This window comes from Silene latifolia, chromosome 5 (assembly GCF_048544455.1).
Source record: "Silene latifolia isolate original U9 population chromosome 5, ASM4854445v1, whole genome shotgun sequence".
Taxonomy (NCBI): domain Eukaryota; kingdom Viridiplantae; phylum Streptophyta; class Magnoliopsida; order Caryophyllales; family Caryophyllaceae; genus Silene; species Silene latifolia.
Window position 1 is genome coordinate 57645551 of NC_133530.1, and position 21896 is coordinate 57667446.

Below are 21896 nucleotides of genomic sequence, written 5' to 3' on the forward strand. Positions count from 1 at the left end.
AAACTTTATAATTTAACAAGTTTACAAGTCAACATCTTAAAACTTGCATCTCATGGGTTTTTTTATTTGTTGTTTTGGGCTTTGTCTAATGTATTGGTCTTATAGTATAAGACCGTCTCATCTAACAATTTGTGTATATTAAATAGTAGCAGATAATTTGTGTTTTTGCTAATGGCTCAGTGGCCGCACAATCTACCTACAACACTTAACTTTTTTGTCTTTCATCGCGGGTTCGAAGTTTATTTGTCTCTTCAACTGAGAATGTCTGACACTGAGCTACTACTATATGGAATACCCTTACTATTTTTTGTCCGTAATTCGTATTGTACTACCCCAAGTACTCGTAGTTTTCTTCATTATGCTATCGATAGGAGTATAAAAAACCTATAGAAAATTACAGTAATTTCTAAAATGTGAAATCATGAATATTTTTAACCTTTAACTTTGAAATTTTTTACATAATATATCGCATTCGTAAGATAAAATATTTTATGCTAAAAAATTTAGTTTTATACAAAGTAATATACTTAGGGCCTCGTTTTTCGTTTGAAAAATTAAAATATTTTTGTGTTTTAATCCATAGGGCCTCATTTTTCGTTAAGAGGTAAACGACTGGCCAAAGAATTTGCTCCATTCCCATTGGGAGGGATCGAACCCCTGACCTCATGGTTAAGGGATGAGGTGAGCAACCACCACACCAAACACATTTGGTTAATTTTGTTTATTTGTCATCTTATAATTGACCATCTCATTTTTCCTTAGTCTTACGGCCAAATTAAAGGATAACAATTGATGGACGGAGGGAGTAAAAGATTAGCACGTAATTTTTTTTTTTTCTTATTTTTTTTTTATTATTACGTTGAAAGTAAACCCGTTATTTGAAGATGTAGGAAAAAACTAGGACCATAATTGAGAATCGCGTTGAGGAAAGTAAGAAGATAAATTATAGGGTAAAGGCGTTAAGAAGAGAGACACGAGAAGAAAGAATAGAAGGCAGAGAGGTAGGACGTGCAAAAGATGGGAAGCACGTCTGGGAGATGAACAACAAAAGGTTGTTGGTGCATGTAATCATATGTTGTTGTTATTATATGATTATATGACGCGACTTTCGCGCCCAACTACTTTCTCTATATCTTCCTCCCTATCAATCCTCCTTCTTCTTTGATATCTCCTGCTCGTTGACATCTTCATCTTCATATTCATCTCTGTCTCATCTCCATTTTCGCAAATATATTCTCCAACATTGTACTTGTCCGCGCCTTCCAATCATTTCCCATTGTGTACGTTTTCTTCCTTAAAGAGTTAGTGTTACGATTTTTCGGGTAAATCTTTTAATTTCATGTAATCATTTTGACGCCTTTTATTATATATATTTCATGGAAAAATGATGGTTTCCTCCTTTTTTTTGGTGGCTGTGTTGGTACATATATTAGAATGCACAATTTCGATGGTGGGGTAATACAGGCATGGATAAGGTTGCAGTGTGACCAATTAATTACCTCTCAATTTATAAAAGCCCTTGAGACAGTAGGGTAATATATTTGTTATTGTTGGATTGGGGAACAAGGTAATGTGGTTAGGATAATCGAAATTGGCAAATTATGTGAGATAGCCATTCCAACTAAAAGGCTAACTGGTTGATGGGTATTAATGTTGGATCAATGATGCTTATACATTAACGCGCCCCTACCCCTTAGATGAATGCGCTATGGGCCTGAAAAGGTCACTACGAAACTTTAAATGTTTGAATTAGGGACTTGGGGCCATTCATCTTTGATAACAGCAAGTCATCTCAAGCAAAGCCTAAATTTGAAGGCCAAGTCCACATTTATTTGTAAAAACATCATGTAGCGTTCTACTTATCTCATATTTCTTTGATTAGGAATGAGTAACACATTTTCTCACTTGAAAATGCAGGGGAATTGAATTAGTTGAAGTTAGCGCCAAAAAAGTGAGATTAAAGCAGGTGATAAGTTAGAGTTTAGTAGATAATAAAGGGAAAGCTTAAAAGAGAGCAACTTTAAAAGTATGTTCTGCTGTGGAGGTGCAGAAGAGGAATTCGTCCCACCTCCGAATCAGTATACCGCCCCTCCTAGAGGACCAGCCGGAGGTTCATTTCTAATCTTTTTGCCATTTTTATTTTCCTTCACTAAATATTGTGCTTGCACTCATACAACATAGTCATTCACCATTTTATGGTTTATGAGGTCTGCAACGTTAAATGGTTTGGTTGTATGTATTGAATTTACTTGCTTCTGGTTTGATATCATCATCATACTTTTGTCATTAGTTACAATTCTATCGCTAAACTAGTTTCACTTCTTTTAATTGTAACGTAGCAATTACATGATGTCTCGGAGAATTTTTCTTCAGGCCTCGCCTACAAGTGGATTCTGTGTTGTTAAATGTTAAAACGCCACTAGCTGTTAATCAATTTGGTATGAAATTTGAGTCGGAAATTAAAAAGGGTTGGACTTCTAAACGAGTATTTAGATCAGTAGACGTTTTAAAGTGGCGCTTTGCAAAGATACTACCGAAGAATCATCAATGAACTCTAATACCAAACACATTGGCAACTTTTAATCTCCTAAATTGATATCGAAAATTTGTGAAATATTATAGGTGGGGACAGAGGGGAGCCCAAAGCAGCCAGAAGTCAAGTGAAAGCATTGCCAATAGAGTTACCAGCTTTGTCACTGGATGAACTAAATAAAGCTACCAATAATTTCAGTGAAAAGACATTGGTTGGGGAAGGTTCTTATGGCCGCGTTTTCCATGGAAAGTTAAACAATGGCTTAGAGGCTGCGATTAAGAAATTAGACACTAGTTCTGCACAGGATACCGATGATGATTTTGCAAATCAGGTAATATTCTAATCTCTTTCTTAGCAGAAAATTACTTTTGATTTTTTCAGATTATTGACAAGTGTTTTATTTGTCTCGTCTCGTTTGTTGTTTGTTTACAGTTGTCAGTAGTTTCAAGAATGAAGCATGATCATTTCACTGAGCTACTGGGTTATTGTTTGGATCAAAATAACAGAATTTTGGTTTACCAGTTTGCTACTATGGGTTCCTTACATGATGTCTTACATGGTATTATTTTTACACTCCACTCAAGTCTTTTGGTTTGTTTTCCGGCATGTTTCTGTCTGATTTCATCAATTCCTGATGTTCCCTGAACAGGGAGGAAAGGAGTGCAAGGCGCAGAGCCAGGACCTGCTCTTACATGGCCCCAACGAGTTAAAATTGCTTATGGTGCCGCGAGAGGTCTTGAGTACCTACACGAGAAGGTGCAACCGTCTATAGTTCACCGTGATGTCAGATCCAGCAATGTCCTTTTGTTTGATGACTACACGTCAAAAATCGCCGACTTCAACTTGACTAATGCATCATCAGAGACAGCAGCCCGACTGCACTCAACTAGAGTCCTTGGAACATTTGGTTACCATGCCCCTGAGTATGTACTTTTCCTCTCCCATTTCTCAATTATAGTGTACGATCATCAGAGCTTATGTACACTTTGAGCTTAGGCTGTAGTACTCTCCTTCCATGAAAGCATCTTGTCGTGTTATTGGCAGGATATATACCACAGCGATCAGGATCAGGCCACAATATCAGTTTTTTTATCATGACTGAAACCGACATTTGATGACTTGTATCTAGTAAATTTTTAATGTGGAATAGGCTTCCACTGCACCACTCTAAAATTGTGATTTTTGCGTTTCTCGTGTGCGCTTGTTACTTATCCATTGCTTTAATATTATTCTAGGTACTTTGCTTAAATTATGACAGAGGCCTTAAGTGTGTGTCCTTTTCTGAACCAGGTATGCCATGACAGGGCAAATAACTCAGAAGAGTGATGTGTACAGTTTTGGTGTTGTTCTTCTTGAGCTTTTAACTGGAAGAAAGCCGGTTGATCATACGATGCCAAAAGGGCAACAAAGTCTTGTTACTTGGGTAATTGTTTCTTTTTCATCTTTAATATTATTTACCACATTCATAAGGTAATTCTTTTAACATGTCTCTTTTTTTTTTTTTTTTTTAACCGCAGGCGACTCCTAGATTGAGTGAAGACAAAGTGAAGCAATGTGTTGATCCCAAACTGAATGACAGCTATCCACCAAAAGCAGTCGCTAAGGTTCTCCTCATCCCCTTGCTTTTAAATGAGCCATTTTACTGTATAATGTCCATTGGTAGCTCTTGTAGTTAAGTTCTCAGATGTTTCCTTATGATTATGGTTATTTTGGTTTTCAGATGGCAGCAGTTGCAGCACTGTGTGTTCAATATGAGGCTGATTTCAGGCCAAACATGACGATTGTGGTGAAGGCTCTCCAGCCTCTTCTCAATGCTAAACCACCAGGACCTGAACAACACGCGTGATCATTTTCCGACATGAAAATACTTGTTTTCTCCTTGTTTATTTCCTTTTTCCCACTTCTGTGTATCTCTTTATATTCCAAAACAGTTCCCCTCAGAATCTCTGAGAGTCAATGTAACCATGCCAATAGCATTTCAACAGTTTTTGTCCCCTTGATTTAGAAGCACTATTTCTCCAACTTCTTCCTTCATGTGAGATTCATATTATTTCCGTCGATTTATAGTGCACACTACTGCACTGGAATATGCTTTCTCATGAGGTATAAAATACCTTGTATTTCCTTCTGGTTTACGGAGTAGATTTGTAAGCTTTCTGCAGCACAGTACAGGAATATGTTGTATCAGAAATTGTAAAGCTATCATTATCTATCGTTATCAGGCTCAAACAGGAGATTCTATACATGAATATACAATTGATGTAATCCATGTACCCGGGCTTCAAAGGTCTCGAGTCTTGTCTATCGCAACACAAGTGATGTACGCACATGTACCCTATGTTGGTTTCAATTGCAGATACTTGAAAAAAATGTAAAATCGATATTTTTCATATAACAATGACTTGGTATTTTTAATAGGACATGATCAACAAATTTCCATGGTCTGTCAGTAGTTGATATAGCGCGCAGAGTGACAGTTTACACATTGGTCGGGGAGCGGGTGCTAACAGGATCTTTTTGCAATTCGCAACCCCAAAAAAAATTATACGGAGGGTCAGAGGATATTTAATTTTATTTTTGTTAAAATTCGAAACAAATAAATTAGGATTATGCACAACTGATTAGTGATTACCAACTTCGGTTTATTAAGCCAAGAAAATCATGTTCACGGGCTCATGACCATGGAGACGACAATGAAGTAAATTTGGATTTGCGAACAACTTTTATGCAGCAGATAAAAATGGTATAAAAAACGTCGCCTGAGAGATTCGAACTCTCGCGGGGAAACCCCATGTACTTAGCAGGCACACGCCTTAACCACTCGGCCAAAGCGACTTTGTTGATTTAATTGTCAGTTGATTAAATAAAAATGTTACGTCGATGCCTGGTTATAGTGAATCAACTTAACGGATGACCTTTTGACCCACAAACTGGCGTTTTTACATATGCACATAATGGAGCATATAGCAATGTAGCATGCGCCTTTTATTCTAGTAATAATATGATATTTTGTAACGATGACATGTATACAAAGTAATTATCGATTTGAAAAGGTGAATTAACTTTCTAAAATTTAGGCCGCCAAAATTAGATTGTGTAACATATACAGCAGTATTCAACTGATTTACATGTCCGATTATAAATTTCAGCTCGTCTCATACTATATGATATTCCTAAAGGAAGATTGTCATTATAACATACTAAGGGGACTTCAGTCACTTCACTGCACGGTGATTTACGCGTACCTTGATGTCCACACAATCCTCTCTAGGAGAAACATTATTTACCTTCTCTTTTCCAACTTATCTTCTACCTTCTTCTCTGATAACCGATTAAAATATTGTTTATTTTGATTTATCCACTGGCCTTTTGATTCCACACGATGTATACTAAATTAATCGATTGTGAGAGGGTAAAGGAAAAAGGTGGGAGAGAAGGTTAGAAGAAGAAGGTGCATAGTGTAAGGAGCCGCACTTTTAGCCGCATAATTCCTGAGAATTGCGCGGGCGGCCCTTTCACTCCGAACCCTTAGATTTTTATTTGTACTCATGTAATTTTATTTTTGTTTTTAGTTTCATTTAGTATTTCAAGACTACTTCCTGCGCGTCGAATCTTGGAGTCCCGTTTTTAGTTTAAGATACGTTTTTAGGTGTTTATAAAACGCATCGCTATTCTGCACAATCAATGTATTCTGCTACAACACTCAAACTATCAAATTTGCTTCTATGAAAGGTGCTAGTCAATCAAAACCGCTTCTCATCTTTAAGCTTGATAATTTGATATTGCTTGTCTCTTGTTTTCAATAATCGTATTGCTCACTTTTATTGCTTCCGTGTACCGGGCTTTGATAATCGTGACTAGAATTCCCGACACACGCCAATCGAGACCGATTATAAATGTACTAGTGGTCCCTCACTAGTGCTTGCCGCTCTCGCTTGCATTCTTGTCGTGTGATAGACAAGGGTGCACGCCACGTTCCGGCTCAAAGTTCCGGACCGTGACGCATAGCATATAAGGTTTGAGTTGAAGGTTTGTATTGTATGTATTGATAATAGCTGAGTTTACAGGAGTTTATATACTAGAGTTAAATCATTAAACTAAGCTAAAGATAAGCTACCACTAGCTACCATTAAGCAGACAAATAAGAAACAAACTCCTTGAACAAAGAGGAGAATATATGCTACACGTTTTACAGAAAAGGGAAGAGTGGGAGATATTATTGTTTTATATTATCAACACTCCCGCGCAAGATGGACGGTCGGAGACGAAGGCCAATCTTGGATGTAAGCTCGAAAAATCTAGACTTGTGAAGAGGCTTGGTTAGATTATCAGCAAGTTGATCATCAGGTCCATCATAGGGACCATGAAGAGAAAGGGTTTCAAGGTCTTTGGTGATGTGGTGAGAAGCACCACTGTCAACGAGGTAGGTTGCGTTGGAGGTGGAGGGAGTGGTGACTGTATGAGCTTGTGGGCGAGGCTGCTTTGGCGGTGGTGGGAAGGCTACATCAGGGTAGTCACGACGAAAGGCAGGGCAGTCACTAATGACGTGTCCTGTTTCGCGACAGTATTGGCAGCGGCCCTTAAAGGGGCGAGGGTTATTGGGGGGTTGGGTTTGGTTTCGGTTCTGATTAGGGGCGGGTTGAGAGTGGCGTTGGTGGTTATAGTGGTGGTAGGATTGGTTGTTGCCACGGTTGTTGGGAGGTCGGGTGGCAGCATGAGCACTGGGTTGGTAAGTGGTTGGGGTTGGTGCTCGTTTGACGATTAATTCATGTTGAATTAACCGTTCGTGAAAATCATCGAAGGATAGTATTGTGTCTCGGGCCCTGACTACATCAATAACATGTTTGTATTGATCAGTAGGAAGACCACGGATAATGTGGTCGATGATATCTTCATCATCCACCGGTTTGCCGAGTTGCGCCAGTTGGGTGGTACAAGTCTTAATAGCGAGCATGTACTCGGAAATGGTGCTATCTCCGAGGGTGAGGTGACGGAGGCGATCTTTTAGTTGAAGGATATGCCCCCGAGAAGGATTAGCATATGTGTGAGCGAGGGTTTTCCAAGCCTCGTGAGAAGAGTTGGCTTCTAGAATAATTGGTGAGACGGATTCATGGAGGGTGCCGGCTAAAGCACCGAGGATGAGGTTGTCTTGTTTGTACCAGGTGATATAGGCTGGGTTCGGAATGGGGTCAGGGGTTGGTTTAGCGGCAGTGGCGGTGGGTGTGATGGTGGTTGGTGGTGACGGCAGAGAGCCATCGAGGTAGGGAAACAAGCCATAACCACGAAGGAGGCGGGTTATCTGGTACTGCCAGGTTCGAAAGGTGGTGGGGGTTAATTTGGTGCAGTTTGGGAAGGAGATTGAGACAAGAGGTTTTGTAGGTTCGTCAGGGTTTGGGATAAGACCATTGCCATTGGTTGCCATGAGTGTGACTAGGTGAAGCAAAAGAGAGGTTGGATCGATTAAACGTCTGATACCATATAAGGTTTGAGTTGAAGGTTTGAGTTGAAGGTTTGTATTGTATGTATTGATAATAGCTGAGTTTACAGGAGTTTATATACTAGAGTTAAATCATTAAACTAAGCTAAAGATAAGCTACCACTAGCTACCATTAAGCAGACAAATAAGAAACAAACTCCTTGAACAAAGAGGAGAATATATGCTACACGTTTTACAGAAAAGGGAAGAGTGGGAGATATTATTGTTTTATATTATCAACATAGCAACCCTCCCCCTCTAGTGGAAAAATAAGTTAATAACCACCACCTCCTATGTTATCTTTTTGGAACTCTCTCACTAACTTTTGGTCCAAATATTCACTTACAAAAGTACCCAAAAAAAAAATTGACAAGGGTTCTTTCGGAGCTATATAAGATAAGTGTATAGCTTAACTTAGAATGTACAAGTAAAAGACATGTTTAAATACAAAACATTGTAATTAGGCAATTTTATATTCATGAAAAAAGAAAATTGGTTGTTCTAGAAAGGTGAAGGGAGTACGTTTAGAACATACTCCGTATTATATTTACAAATTCACAAATATACCGGAAAATTGGAAATTTACACGGAGATAATGGGAAAAAGAGGGCAGTAGAGTGCTACTTTAAGATTAACTGAAATCCTGTAGCTTTATATGTACTCTTGTATCATTTGTCTCACTTCCTCCATTACTAACCAAGCTTTGTGACCGCCAATTACTTCTGCTTTCATTTCACCATCTTTCCATAACTGCCAATAAATTTATAAGACATTTTTTATAACATTCTCCAACTTCAATCGTTATAAGAATGCATGAAATCTGCAGAATGCAAAGTGTAGTTGACAGTTCTCACCTGAATTGTGGGCATTTTCTGATGATACATGCAAAACACGAAGACATTAGTTACTCCAGCATTTGTAAGTCAACCAGACTGCTGTAATATTCTATTTTTGATTGTGGAAGTCAATAGTTTACGTTTCTGTGTTGGACATATTTTGTGTCGTGGAGAATGAAGGTAGGACTCTCTAACGCACTTGCATCGTGTTCCAAAAATAAATGTAAACTATCTGCAAGGGTAGAAGGAGAAACAACTAATAGAAGATGCCTTACAGAGATATTTCCCCGTTTGACAAGAGCTTGAGGCACACTGTTCACATCCACGCAGTAAAATTTGATCCTTCAAATGGGAAGGGGATACAAGAAAAAAAAAATGATGAAGGCAATATAGAAACAAGGCATATGAAATGTATGATAGCATGGTACTAGAAGAAATTTTACAATTGCTACTATGCACACCTATGTTACTTGAACTATTATCTGATATGACGCAACACTACACTTACACGTGCACACACCTTATTCGAACAAAAGCCTAAAAACTTTTCAGTAAAACAGTATCCGACACTCAAACACACGCACATCTTAGACCCAAAACCAAGTCCATGTAAGAAGTCTGATTATTAAAGACGCAGAAAGATATTGTTTATACTTTTCGCCTCTGGTACTCATTTACTCAACACAAACCAGAAACTTAACTACTGCATTAAATTCTTGACATAATAATGGTAGTCCAAATTCTAGGGCCTGAGAGCAATGTGCAAGACCATTTATTTGTACTGAGCTTTCAATTAGAGGGCAAGAGCAAGATGCTATGCGTAGATGCAATATTTTAAGGAGTCAAGTCTTTGATTTCATAAACACACTTGTGATAAATTATTTTTCTCAAGTAAAAACACACCCGTGATATCAAATTCAATAATCTTAACACTTGCATGTTAAATATCAAAGCACCTCTTCATGTGGAAAATCACAAATTCACAATCCCTCATGTTACTGACAACTCACTGTTCATTGTACGGAGTACTTGATTTACTTCAGCAGATTCTATGTCAGATGTAAGTATGGTGATTGTTCCTAGCAAATGGGATGAAGAAGACTTTCTACCTATTGGGTTTGAACCTTTGTGAACCAATTCTCGCAGAACAAAGAGTTATAAATTACAATTAACAATCTCTATGTTGGAGTGCTTCATCATTGAAAGAACAACCCCCAACCAAAAGTCTTCTGATTTACATATGTTGCTGATACTTACGCTTTGACCCAAGAAAACAACAGAAGTTCCTTTTGTCTCCTTAATAATAACGCGTAGCCCAATGGCACTATCTGTCCTACCTTAGTAGTTGTGCTCGGTGGGGAAAAAATAGGAGCTATATGATACATTTGAAGGACTTTCTGAAATTGAACTTTTTTTAAAGACAAATTTTCACAAGGAGTCTAAATACGACATTTGTAGAGAAAGGAAAAGGAAGTGACCAATTTCAGGGATTAGGGTAAGGGTGTGTGAGAAACCGAGGATCCAATTTCTTTCCTCTTTAATGAACCATCTAATAGTTTAATACCATGATTAAAAAGATTTGAAGGGAAAATAAATCTCCATCTCTTCCCTCTCTTTCCTCGCATTATATCGTTCTTTTACATTTCCCTCTTCCATTGCTATTCAAACATAGTGTTAGACAATCATCAAATGTCATGGACCTGAAACTGAACTAAGCATTGCTTATCAGCCACAAATAGAAAGGGTAACAAAAAAAAGAAGAATGGTCCACTCTGCCCAGATAGCAGGGAATAAAATAAAGGTTGTTTTCCCAGAGCAGTGCCCAAGGATGGAGTGAGTGCCTACTTCTCGCATATTAGTAGTACAAGAGGTTTTGCAAGGAAGAAATGTACTCATCAATGAAGCGAACCTCCATCAGGAAATTAGAATAGTTAGATATCGCTTATTAATTACTAATGCTATGTTTTAAAATTAATTTTCGTTTTCATTTAGTTCCTTTCATTAAGATATCATGGTGTATTAGTCAATTTCCTTACTTTTACACTACTTGTATAGGGCAACCTCCTTCTTTTAACAGTCTACTCTCAGGCATTGAAAAATGCAACGAGACAAAAAAAGGTGCATATTTAACACTAACAGAAGGGATCATCTTCACACCCAATTGAGTCCAGAGTCACAATTCAAAAGTATGCTAATTTGCAGTGCTTAATTACAACTTGCAAAGTTCAAAGGTATGCAACCTTACGACTGAGAGGCTTAGGTCTAGATGGAAAGGATTGTTTAACAAAGCTCATTAATTCACTATGCAACTTTTGATACTCTACTACTCGAACAACAAAACTGCACAAAACGCTCAAAGGTATGCAACCCTACCATCAGTCCATCACAGGCTTAAAGGTCATTTTCAAGAGTATATAAAAAGGGGTTGGTGATAACAACTCAATATATGCAATCAATTACAATGATAAATGAGTGCTTCCAATGTATTATAGTGTAATTTGGTGTTGCGATGAAAATAAAAGACAGAAGTTCCTACTTGGTATCGAATTCAGCAGCCATTTTTTCAAGTTTTGGCTTGAGATATATGCATTTCCTGCACCAATTAGCCATCCTGGCAAACCAAAAAAAATTAAAAACAATTTCACATTAAATCTTTCACAACCACTGCATGCTTATGATCATGATTAAGCTCCAAACAATTAAGTTACTCCACAACCCAGGTTCTCAATTTTAAAATTGAAATCAAACACACATCCAGTGGCGGAGCAAGAAGCTTAGTAAGCGCTGTCAATTTCAATTTTTTGTTTACAGTCACTCAATCGCATTACTAATTCGCCCACTAGAATATTAATCGTATCTTTTAGTTATTCTATCGCATTACTCCTCAACACACAAGCATAACTAGTGGCGAGTATTAGTTATCAATGAAAATATGAATCTTTTAGTTAAAATTTTCGATTTTTTCCTAAAATTCCAATTTGTTATAGCCATTTGTAACTTGGAATCTTGGCTCCGCCACTGCACTCAATCAATCAATCAAAACCCACATTGTATCACTCCATCCCGGTCATTTGTTTGCGTTTGTTTTTGGCATAAAGACCAAGGAAAGAGGAGGGGTCAATTATTAGATAACAAGTGGACCAAATTGAGGGTGGAGCATCAAATTGTCAAACAAAGGCATTCCTAAAATAGAAATGTAAACAATTGACTGAGACACGGAATAGGTAAACAAGTGGCCTAGACGGAGGGAGTATCAAATACTGAAAACAAGATTAAGGAGCCAAATTGAAGAAATGGACAAAGTCAAACAAATGTAAGTATGGTAAAACCAAATAATCAAACTGAAAATGAGTAAAATACCAATCAATAACAATGGGTTGAGAATGTTCCTTAGCCTGCTCCAAAATCTGGTCCAACTGATCAGAATCCTTAATTGATTCCATATCAACCGATTGTGGCTGTGACAAATCTGCCCATAAAGCTTGAACCTTGATTACTCTCTTATTAATCCTTTTATAACCATGATTTCTTTGTTCTATACCAAACCCAGATGATTTTACCATAAATAATAACTGCCCATTACTCCATTTTTGCTGATTATAATCTCTTTGGTACACATCTCTGCATAAAAGTTGACAATTTGGAGCTAAAACCGACATTTTATCGTATGATTCTTTTGCTTTTGCTTTTGTTATTGTTTTGAGGTTGACTTAGTGGTTAATGCATGTAAAATGGTGCATTTGAATTGGAGTTGGGGCATATATGAAGTTTAAATTCTTATGGTGGTTAAAAAAATTGAGAAATTTGTGAGTGATACTTTGGAATTTCAAGTATCAATAAGATATTTGTTATTGTTATTATTGGGTTGGCGTTTACTAAAGCATGGAAGGAAGGCTTATCCGGAAAATGAGTTGGAGAGCAAGGGGGCTACAACTTGGAGAATGGTGGAGCCATATTAGCCTCTTCATCGCTCCATCAATTTCTAATCCACTAAAATTGGTTGGTGTGAGCGGTAAGGTTATCATCTCTTAAATAGATAGTTAGGGATTTGATTCATAACTCTTGCAAATGAAAAAACTAAATTTGGGAGGGGTATATTATTAAGTTGCCTTTAGCACCCCTATGGAGATTGCTCCAGCTGTCGGTAGAAGATACCCCGCCATTAGTATGAGACCATTGAGAAAGAGTCCAGAAACAAAACCTACAGGTTTAGCCTAAGGCGGACAATATCATAGTATTGTGACATAGTGGTGGAAGCAACAATCCAACAAGTGGTAGCAAAACCCGGTCTTCGAACGGGTTTTTGCGAGCCACATTTGTTCATCGGTGATCGAGAGAATGGGTGAACCAAGTATTGAGGACCGAGTAGAGTCCTTGGAGATATTGTTGGATAAGAAAATTCTTTTTCTCAAGGGCATTGTGATCCGAGTGGCAGAGGGCATCGAGAAGTGGATAAGACAGTTGTTAGCCTCGAGTCGGCGATGGACGGGATAAATACCCGTCTCCAAGCAGTTGGTGATGCGATCCTTACAGACACAAGAAACAAATCGCTCACCTCCATCGAAAGATCGAGGAACTAGAGAACACTTTTGCCACGCTCTAGAAAGCGGTGACCAATGACGGGAAATCTTTGGGCGTTCGTAAGGTGAAAACACCCCACCTCGTAACTACCATGGGTCGAGGGATTTGAAAGTTGTCGATAATTTCTTTTTCGACATTGATCAATTCTTCCGGGTAAGTGGGCTCGACGAAGAAGTGAAGGTCGACACAACAAGTATGTACTTGATGGACGATGCCAAGAAGTGGAGGCCAGGTACAAGGAAAATGAACGGGTACGACCGTGGTGGAATCGTGGGCCGACTTCAAGAAAAATTTCAAGGACCAATTCTACCCCGAGAACACATATTTTATTGCTCGGAGGAAGCTGAAAGAGGTGAACCACACCAATTCAATCCGGGATTATGTGACGGGGTTCTCAGAATAGATGCTCGAAATCTGGGACATGACTGTGACGGGGTTCTCAGGATAGATAACCTCTACTCTGGTTCCCATTAACAAATCCCTTTCCCTAGCCTCCCACATTAACTTTGCAATCAGTAATCTTATGACCCATTTTCCCGCATCTATAACACGTGACACCATTAACGCCTATGGTCCCAATTCGGCTGAAGCCTCCATGGTTCCCACTCCCGTTCTGCCCGTTGTTCGAGAAAAAGGATCGGTATAGATTTACATTCTGCTTCGTATTCCTAACACTCTCACTTGCAGCCTCAGTCTTTCTCTTCTCACCTTTTCTTTATTTTCTTCCTTGAGCATATCTGCAATTCTCTCAGCGTGCCCAACTCTTTGATACACATCATCCATGTTACTTGGTTGACCAGCTGCCAGGCTCTTCTTGATAGTTGTGGTCAACCCCTTCTCAAATCTAAGTGCCAACATCTCATCACTGAAGTTCAAGTCTGCAACATACTCTGATAGCTCCATGAATCTATTGTAGTAGGTTTCCACTGTCATCTCAGCCGTCATCTTGAAAGAATCAAATTCTGCTCTCAATCTGCTTTTAACGTGCTCTGGAACGAACACAACCTTCATAACCTTCTTGAATCCAGACCACTTCACATAATCACTTCCATTATTTGCAGCAGCTTCTCTCACATCCTCTTTGCTACGGTTCCACCATAAATCAGCTTTCCCTCTAAGATAATAAGCAGCCTGATACACTTGCATCTCCGCAGGACACTTCAATAGCTCAAATAGATTATCAAATTCTCTGTGCCAATCTCCCAATAAGAAAGGTGCTCTCAGTCCATCATACTTCGTCGGGTTGTGCCTCGCAATAGAAGCACTCACTTTAGCTGAATTCTGCACTGACCTCTTTGCTTTCAATGCAGCTGTCAAGGCCTCATTCATAGCAATCAGACGATCAACCTCTTCTTAAAACATAGAAGTAGGTGTAGGTGTAAATGTAGCTCTCTTTGGAGGCATGGTTCTGATATAAGGAAAAATGAACACATAAGCTGCTTAGGAATTTAGGCATAAGGTTTTTAAATATTACACCTGCAAACAAAACAACATGTGGTTGATTAGACTGGCCTAAGACCAGTCAACCACGTGACTCACGGGCTCCAAAACCGCCACACCACCATGTCTTTTAGCCGTCCCATATTAGCCTATCAATTAAAATTTTATTGCTTTTATCGTCAAATTACTACAACTAATTATGGTTCAGGGATCACATAACCGCGTATCACTAAACATAATATTTCTAATTCACATAACATTCATTCATGTAAATTAATAATTCATGCTATTAATCAATTCAAACTAATTTATGTAATTCAACCAAATAATCCAATTTACTATTTGATGCATATTATCATCCAATTTCACAAAACACTCCCCAATTATCACGCCAATTCACACGACCTTAGGCCAAAAATACCGTCACATATTACTTACCTCAATCCGCGTCCTGCAACAAGGTTATAAATTTTCTATCTTAAGACAAACAATTGACCTTTAAGACAGAAAATACTTTCTAGTTACCCCACTCTTTCAATTTCTCTCAAGGTGACCAGTTCAAAACTGGAAGGGCTAGAAGTTTGGTATGAGGGGGCTCCTATTTCTCATCCCAAGCCTTAAGGGGGTTCCAAACAGTTTCTACCCAGGTTCATTTTATTAGACACATCTAAATTCATTGAGTTCATTTGTTTTAGGCCTGAGGAACATCGGCTCTGATACCACTTTGTAACACCCCCATTTATATAAGAGCCTTTACTAGGCAGTCCTAGATAAATGAACGTGTTACCATCTCAGTTGCCTGAGGTAGTGAATGCAAAGGTAAACGAAACCACAATACTTTAAATAAATATAACGTTTAAATGGCCTTATTACATAATCCAAAATAAATAATTGTAATTAATTAAAATACAACTGCAGCGGAATTAAATAAAACGATTATTAAATACTCTTTGCCCATTCCAGGTGATCTAGACAGCTAAGTAAATGTCACAGCCTCTTGCCCTTCAACTCCCCTTCTAAGCCAACTCAATTACCTAAACTCAATCTGCTCCCCAATTATTGTTTCATCACAGGTGTTTACCGAATACATGGTCAACCCAACGGTTGAGTAGGAATATCTAAACAACAAGAATAATGCAACAATAAGACTGTAATACCCCGTATTTTATAATTATATATTTTTTATTTTTTCTACGAGTTATGCATGAGATGGAATAATAATATAATAATAATAATAATAATAATAATAATAATAATAATAATAATAATAATAATAATAATAATAATAATAATAATAATAATAATAATAATAATAATAATAATAATAATAATAATAATAATAATAATAATAATAATAATAATAATAATAATAATAATAATAATAATAATTAAGGGTTGGTTAGGAGAGGGTTTCTCTCTAAAAGAAAGGCGTTTTTCCGGCGATTGCAACTGCGATGATCTCTGATTAATTTCCTTCCTTTCCAACCATGGGACGACCGAAGAAGCTTGTTGTCACTGTTCTGCAGCCACGGCGGGGTAGATCTGAGACGGAGGATCAAATTTCTACACCCATAGCTAAACCTAATTCTGTTAACTCTTTAATAGTTTCGGCGCTTGAGAAGTCTGGGGGTAAAAGTTTAAGTGGGAAGACCATCGGAGTTGCGAAATCGACTCCTAATGTTAGAACTTCCGGGAGTAAGGTTGTCAGTTCTACGAAGGATGGGCAGTCCTCGACTCCTGTAGTTATTGCTGCGACAGTTGTGGGTGAGCCTGTTGTGGAGGCTCCTGTTCCAAAACCCACTTCTGTGACTCAGGGTGCTGTTCCTATCGAGACTGTTCCTTCTGTAGCGGGGAAAACTCGCTGGGTGGATAAAGTTACAAATTCTGCAGTGGGAATGGAATTACATTCTGTTCCTGATGCTTGTTCTTCTGGGGTAGTGGTAATAGAGGTTGAGGATATTCAGAGTCAACTTGTCTACTGGCAGAATACTTTAGTAGGTCAATTTATTGGAGGGAAACCGGCTATTGCACAAGTTAAGGAGTTTGTGAAAAAGCAATGGACTCATGTTAGTCCACCTGATGTTCTTTACTTCAAGAAGGATTGGTTTTACTTTCGTTTCACAAAGTTGGAAGATATGCATACCATTCTAAGGGGTAATGCCTGGAACTTAAATGGACACTCTCTCATTCTTAAACAATGGACTCCACAGTTCCCTACTGAGCTTGACAAGATATCCAAGGTGCCTGTTTGAGTCCTTCTTCATAATTTAGACCCACATCTCTGGTCTGCCAAGGCTCTTAGTAAGATTGCCAGTCAAATTGGGACTCCATTGTATGCTGATCCTGTGACTACAATAAGGGGAGACTATCCTTTGCCCTTGTCATGGTGGAAGTGGATTTAGCTCAACCTTTGCCTGATTTTGTGGCCATACACACTCCTTTTTTGGGTCAGATTCTGCAAGGAGTGGAGTATGAATGGCTTCCATTTTACTGCACTCACTGTAAGAAGCTTGGTCATGAAGAGAAAGTGTGCAAGTTAAAGAAAAAGGAAACTAATCAATCTCAGGGAGAACAGATTAAAGATAGTGGGAAATTGACTGTTGAGGAACCTACTGTCATCATTTTGGACAAGGATGTTCTTGTTCCTAATGTCACTAAGGAGGTTGGGGATATTGGGGCCCCTGAGGGGAAGTGGTGGCTACAATGTCTGATGGGGGTGGTCAGTCAGGTACTGTGCCTGCCCTTTCTTCTCCTAGGGTGTCTAGTGGGAGGGCTTCCTTGGAGCATCATGAGCATGATGTTTGCCCAGCTCATGCTCTACCCAATAGGTCACAGATCACTAGTACTGAATTGGTCCCTGGTACTCAGGATGAGACTGGGGGGAGTCCCAAGCTCAAATTCCTGTTTCACCAAACCAGTTTGCCCTGCTGGAGGTTAGGAATGTGGAAAGTGCTATTATTCCTGATTCTAAAGACTCTCATAGGGCACAACTAGTGGTCACTCAGATTCAAGTTCCTGCCAGATCTTGGGCAGAGCAAGAGGTTAGAGATGAGGATCCCCCCCTTTACATTCCCCATGTATATAGGGGTTTGGAATATTAGGGGGATGAATAAGCTACTAAAGCAATCAGACGTTACTTCGTTTTTCACTTCAGCTAGGTTAGATATTTTGGGTATTGTTGAGACTCGTATTAGAAGGAATAAAGCTAATAAAGTTCAAAGGAGGCAGTTCAAACATTTCTTTGTTCTGGATAATTATTCCTCCTATATAAATGGTAGAATTTGGGTTTTTTGGAAGGATTTCAGTATTATGGTCACAGTTCAGCAGAGCACAAGTCAGTGGATTCATCTTTTGGTTACTAAGGGGGCTCTCTCTATGTATTTAACTTTTGTGTATGGGTTTAATCATCCTTCACAACGGTTGCCTCTCTGGGAGTTTATGGTGGAGCATCATCAGAGTAATATGCCTTGGCTGCTTCTAGGGGATTTTAACTGTGTCAGGACTCTGGAGGAAAGGATCAGTTCTGATCCTCCAAATCTGGTGGCTCTCGTGGAGTTTAATGATGTTATTTCTCATGCTGGTTTGGTGGAGTTGAACACTCAGGGCTGCTGGTACACCTGGACCAACAAGCAGGAACATGATGATTGTAAGTGGATGAGGTTGGATAGGGCTTTGGTCAATTCTTCTTGGCTTTTGACTTATCCTGATTCTAATGCTGAAGTTTTGACCCCTGGTATTTCTGACCACTCCCCATTAGTGGTTAACTTGGGAGTTCGAACTCAAGTTAAGAAGGCTTCCTTTCAATATCTTAATTGTTGGGGGCAGGATAGACTTTTTCTGCCTCTGGTGCAGAAGGAATGGCACAAATTTATCAGAGGATGTCCTATGTATAGGCTGACTCAGCACCTTCATGGGATTAAGAATCAGTTGAGGAGAATTCATAAAGACAGTTACTCTAACATCACTGAAAGGGTTGCTAAGCTTAAGCATGACCTTCAGTTATGTCAGCAACGAGTCCATTCTGATCCTACCAATATGGCCTTCCATGAGGAGGAGGAGCTGTGCAATAAAGCGTACTTCACTCTTAGAAACACTGAGCTTAATATTGCCTATCAAAGAGCCAAGGATTTTGATATTAAACAAGGGGATGCTGGGACTGCTTATTTTTATTCTAGGGTGGCTTCTAGACGGAATACTGCTAATATTTCCAAAGTTATGGATATTCATGGCTAACCTTGTATTGACATGGAGGGCATTTCTAAAGCTTTTCTGGAGTATTACACTGGTTTGCTGGGAAGCAAGGAGTCTGTTGAAGTTTTTGATGGCAGGGTTATGGCTAATGGGCACTGCCTTACCAGGGATGAGGGTCTTGCATTGCTGAGTCCTGTCACCCCTTAGAAGGTTCAGGACGCTTTATTCTCCATTGATGTTAATAAAAGTCCTGGACCTGATGGTTTTTCTGCTGGGTTTTTTCGTGCTGCTTGGGGTGTTATTCAACATGAGTTCACTGCTGCAGTTTTGTATTTTTTTGCCACTGGGAAGCTCCTAAAGAAAGTTAATACTACCATTATCTCCCTTATCCCAAAAAGTGCCTTCCCCTCTTCAGTGCTTGACTATCGACCTATCTCATGTTGTACTACCATTTACAAGACCATAAGCAAAGTTTTGGCTGTTAGACTTAAAAAAGTTATGCCTCTTATAGTTGGTATGGAGCAAGCTGCTTTCGTTTCTGACAGATCTATATTTGATAACACAATGCTTGCCACTGAGCTGGTGAGGGGATATAGCAGAGCTTATAAGACTCCTAGATGTGTGGTTAAGGTTGATATACGGAAGGCTTTTGACTCTGTTAGTTGGGATTTTCTTGCTTCCATCCTTCCCCGTTTTGGCATTCCTCAGGGCTTCTGTAATTGGATAATTACCCTTGTTACTAGCTCTAGGTTTTCTTTAAAAATTAATGGGAGTTCGGTTGGTTTCTTTGAGGGTAAGAGAGGACTCAGGCAAGGAGATCCCCTTTCTCCTCTTCTGTTTGTCCTCTATATGGAAGTTCTGACTAGGAGCTTGAAGGACCTCAAGTTTTCACCTCAATTCAGTTTTCATCCTAAGTGCAGTAAGTTATCTCTCTCACATTTAATCTTTGCTGACGACTTGTTGGTTTTTGTGAGAGGTGACCTGCCCTCTGTTCAGGCTGTTCATAATTGTCTTGCTCAGTTCTCAAGGGTGTCTGGACTTACCCCTAATCCAGCCAAAACGAATATATACTTTACTGGTGTGACAAATGTGGTTAAACAGCTTATCCTTGCTAATACTGGGTATGTGGAGGGCTCCTTTCCATTTAAATACATGGGCACTACTTTGCATTCCTCTAGGCTTACTCGTGCTCTTTTCCAGCCTTTAATGGCTAAAATCAAAGGTAAGCTTGGCTATTGGACTGGACTGCAGCTTTCTTATGCTGGGAAAGTGCAGCTCATTAACTCATTAATTTTTAGGATGGAGTCTTTTGTGTGCTTGCATGTTGCTCCCAAAGGGTATTATTCAGGAAATGGAGAAGGTTTGCAGGCAGTTCCTCTGGGGGACTTGTGAGAATAGAAGAATGATTTTCTTTAGTTGGGAAAATGTTTGTCGTAGAAGGAAACAAGGTGGGTTTGATATTAGGGAAATCCTAAGTTGGAACAAAACCTTGATGCTTAAGATGTTTTGGAATTATAATCATAATTGTACCCCTATCTGGATGATTTGGTCCAGGGAGTACATTTTTAAGAATCATTCTTGCTGGGAATTAACTCCCACAGATTGTGTCTCATTCATTTGGCAGCGTATTTTGGGAGTAAGGGATGATTTCGTACTGAAGATGAGTTCTCAGGATGCTGCTCAACTGCTTTTCCAAACTTGGCACCAACAGGGTAAGTTCCCCTTGAATGAGGTCTATGATATCTTTCATGGCACTTCTCATGAGCTTAGATGGATGAAGCCTCTTTTGGATAGCATTGTTGTTCCAAAGCATGCATTCATTGCCACTCTTGTTGCCCATCATAGTCTGGCTACGGTTGATAAGATCTGTCAGAGGGGAATGCATTTAGCAAATCGGTGTACTCTCTATTATACTGCAGCTGAGACGAGTTTGCATCTCTTTTTTGAGTGCCCATTTTCCACTGCCCTTATGCATGGTCTGCTAGCTTGGCAGGGAGTCACTAGACGTGTCTTAAGCCTAAAGCACGAGTTGTATAAACTTGCCCTTAATAGGACTCGTAAAGGGAGGAGGAAGCTGGCGTGTTGTGCTCTTGCTGAGGGGGTTTATGTGATATGGCAGGAACGTAACTGTAGGATTTTTATGGGAGCTCGCAGAACTGTTGAGCAACTAATTAATTTAGTAAAGTATTTTGTTTGTTTACGAATGTACTCTTGGAGTCATGGACTAGAGAATGATCAACTCTTGTCCTTACTCTTAGATTAGACGGTCTTGTTGCTTGTTTGTTTTAGCTGGTTCTTCTTGTAAGATCGGTTTCTTCTCTTTTTAATGAGAATTACTCACTTCTTACAAAAAAAAAAAAAATAATAATAATAATAGCAATAACAGTAACAATAATAATAATAGTAATAATAATAATAATAATAATAAGAGATAATTCACGTGGTACCCCTGAGGTTTGGCTTAATTCACGTCGTACCCCTGGTTTTAGAAATGTGAACATGGTACCCCTGAACTTTCGTTTTAGTGCACCATCTGCCCTTACTTATTATTCCGTTATAACGGTGTTAACTCTCCTCAACCTAACACCTTTTCCCCTCAACCTAACATCTTTTCCCCTCAATTTCACTAATAACAAATAAAAAAAGTACATCTCTCTCAGTTTCCCATAACCATAAACCATTATTCCATAGATTTCTCACATTTCTATGAAGGATACAACCATCGATATAATTCCAATCTTGTGCAACCCGCCATATGTTCCCTAAATGACGAATCCCATATCAGTAAATTTTGATTCGAGTCCTATAATCACTTCATCATCAACTCCCTCTTCTACAG

At 38.9% G+C, this 21896-nt stretch overlaps 4 protein-coding genes and 1 non-coding gene across 8 annotated transcripts; 3 read left to right on the top strand and 2 right to left on the bottom strand.

The window, feature by feature from the left end:
• Positions 1–884: 884 nt before the first annotated feature.
• On the top strand, positions 885–4644 carry LOC141657440 (putative protein kinase At2g41970). 4 transcript variants are annotated; one of them, XM_074464684.1, is made up of 8 exons: positions 885–1280; positions 1918–2110; positions 2623–2864; positions 2966–3092; positions 3183–3456; positions 3824–3956; positions 4051–4137; positions 4254–4644. In XM_074464684.1, the coding sequence occupies exons 2-8, from the start codon at positions 2029–2031 to the stop codon at positions 4377–4379; spliced, it is 1071 nt and encodes a 356-aa protein (XP_074320785.1). In that variant the 5' UTR covers positions 885–1280; positions 1918–2028; the 3' UTR covers positions 4380–4644. The 4 variants fall into 4 exon arrangements, with proteins under 4 accessions (XP_074320785.1, XP_074320786.1, XP_074320788.1 ...); XM_074464685.1 differs by having other exon boundaries at positions 910–1322; XM_074464687.1 differs by lacking the exon at positions 885–1280 and adding an exon at positions 1489–1567.
• Positions 4645–5286: 642 nt separating this feature from the next.
• TRNAS-GCU (transfer RNA serine (anticodon GCU)) lies at positions 5287–5368 on the bottom strand. The gene has a single exon. It is a non-coding gene; the product is annotated as a tRNA-Ser (tRNA).
• A 3078-nt stretch (positions 5369–8446) lies between these two features.
• On the bottom strand, positions 8447–12846 carry LOC141657441 (thioredoxin-like 3-1, chloroplastic). The gene is made up of 5 exons (XM_074464689.1): positions 12206–12846; positions 11382–11456; positions 9121–9187; positions 8864–8881; positions 8447–8759 (listed from the first exon to the last, which is right to left on the bottom strand). The coding sequence occupies exons 1-5, from the start codon at positions 12502–12504 to the stop codon at positions 8661–8663; spliced, it is 558 nt and encodes a 185-aa protein (XP_074320790.1). The 5' UTR covers positions 12505–12846; the 3' UTR covers positions 8447–8660.
• Positions 12847–16353: 3507 nt separating this feature from the next.
• LOC141655411 (uncharacterized) lies at positions 16354–19099 on the top strand. Its single transcript, XM_074462492.1, has 4 exons — positions 16354–17106; positions 17226–17594; positions 17785–17907; positions 18164–19099. The coding sequence occupies exons 1-4, from the start codon at positions 16354–16356 to the stop codon at positions 19097–19099; spliced, it is 2181 nt and encodes a 726-aa protein (XP_074318593.1).
• Positions 19100–20459: 1360 nt separating this feature from the next.
• On the top strand, positions 20460–21320 carry LOC141655412 (uncharacterized). The gene has a single exon (XM_074462494.1). It carries the CDS (start codon positions 20460–20462, stop codon positions 21318–21320), a length of 861 nt encoding a protein of 286 aa, XP_074318595.1.
• Positions 21321–21896: the final 576 nt, after the last annotated feature.

Bases quoted from the DNA above. Each gene is read 5' to 3' on its own strand.
- LOC141655411 (XM_074462492.1), top strand. From the start codon at position 16,354: ATGGGACGACCGAAGAAGCTTGTTGTCACTGTTCTGCAGCCACGGCGG. The intron at 17,107-17,225 runs GTGCCTGTTTGA...GACTACAATAAG, and splicing joins AGCTTGACAAGATATCCAAG to GGGAGACTATCCTTTGCCCT. The intron at 17,595-17,784 runs GTACTGTGCCTG...TCACCAAACCAG, and splicing joins TGATGGGGGTGGTCAGTCAG to TTTGCCCTGCTGGAGGTTAG.
- LOC141657440 (XM_074464684.1), top strand. From the start codon at position 2,029: ATGTTCTGCTGTGGAGGTGCAGAAGAGGAATTCGTCCCACCTCCGAAT. The intron at 2,111-2,622 runs GTTCATTTCTAA...GAAATATTATAG, and splicing joins TCCTAGAGGACCAGCCGGAG to GTGGGGACAGAGGGGAGCCC. The intron at 3,957-4,050 runs GTAATTGTTTCT...TTTTAACCGCAG, and splicing joins AACAAAGTCTTGTTACTTGG to GCGACTCCTAGATTGAGTGA.
- LOC141655412 (XM_074462494.1), top strand. From the start codon at position 20,460: ATGATTTTCTTTAGTTGGGAAAATGTTTGTCGTAGAAGGAAACAAGGT.
- LOC141657441 (XM_074464689.1), bottom strand. From the start codon at position 12,504: ATGTCGGTTTTAGCTCCAAATTGTCAACTTTTATGCAGAGATGTGTAC. The intron at 11,457-12,205 runs GTATTTTACTCA...TTGGTTTGCCAG, and splicing joins CAACCCATTGTTATTGATTG to GATGGCTAATTGGTGCAGGA. The intron at 9,188-11,381 runs GTAGGAACTTCT...TCCCATTTGAAG, and splicing joins GCTGCTGAATTCGATACCAA to GATCAAATTTTACTGCGTGG.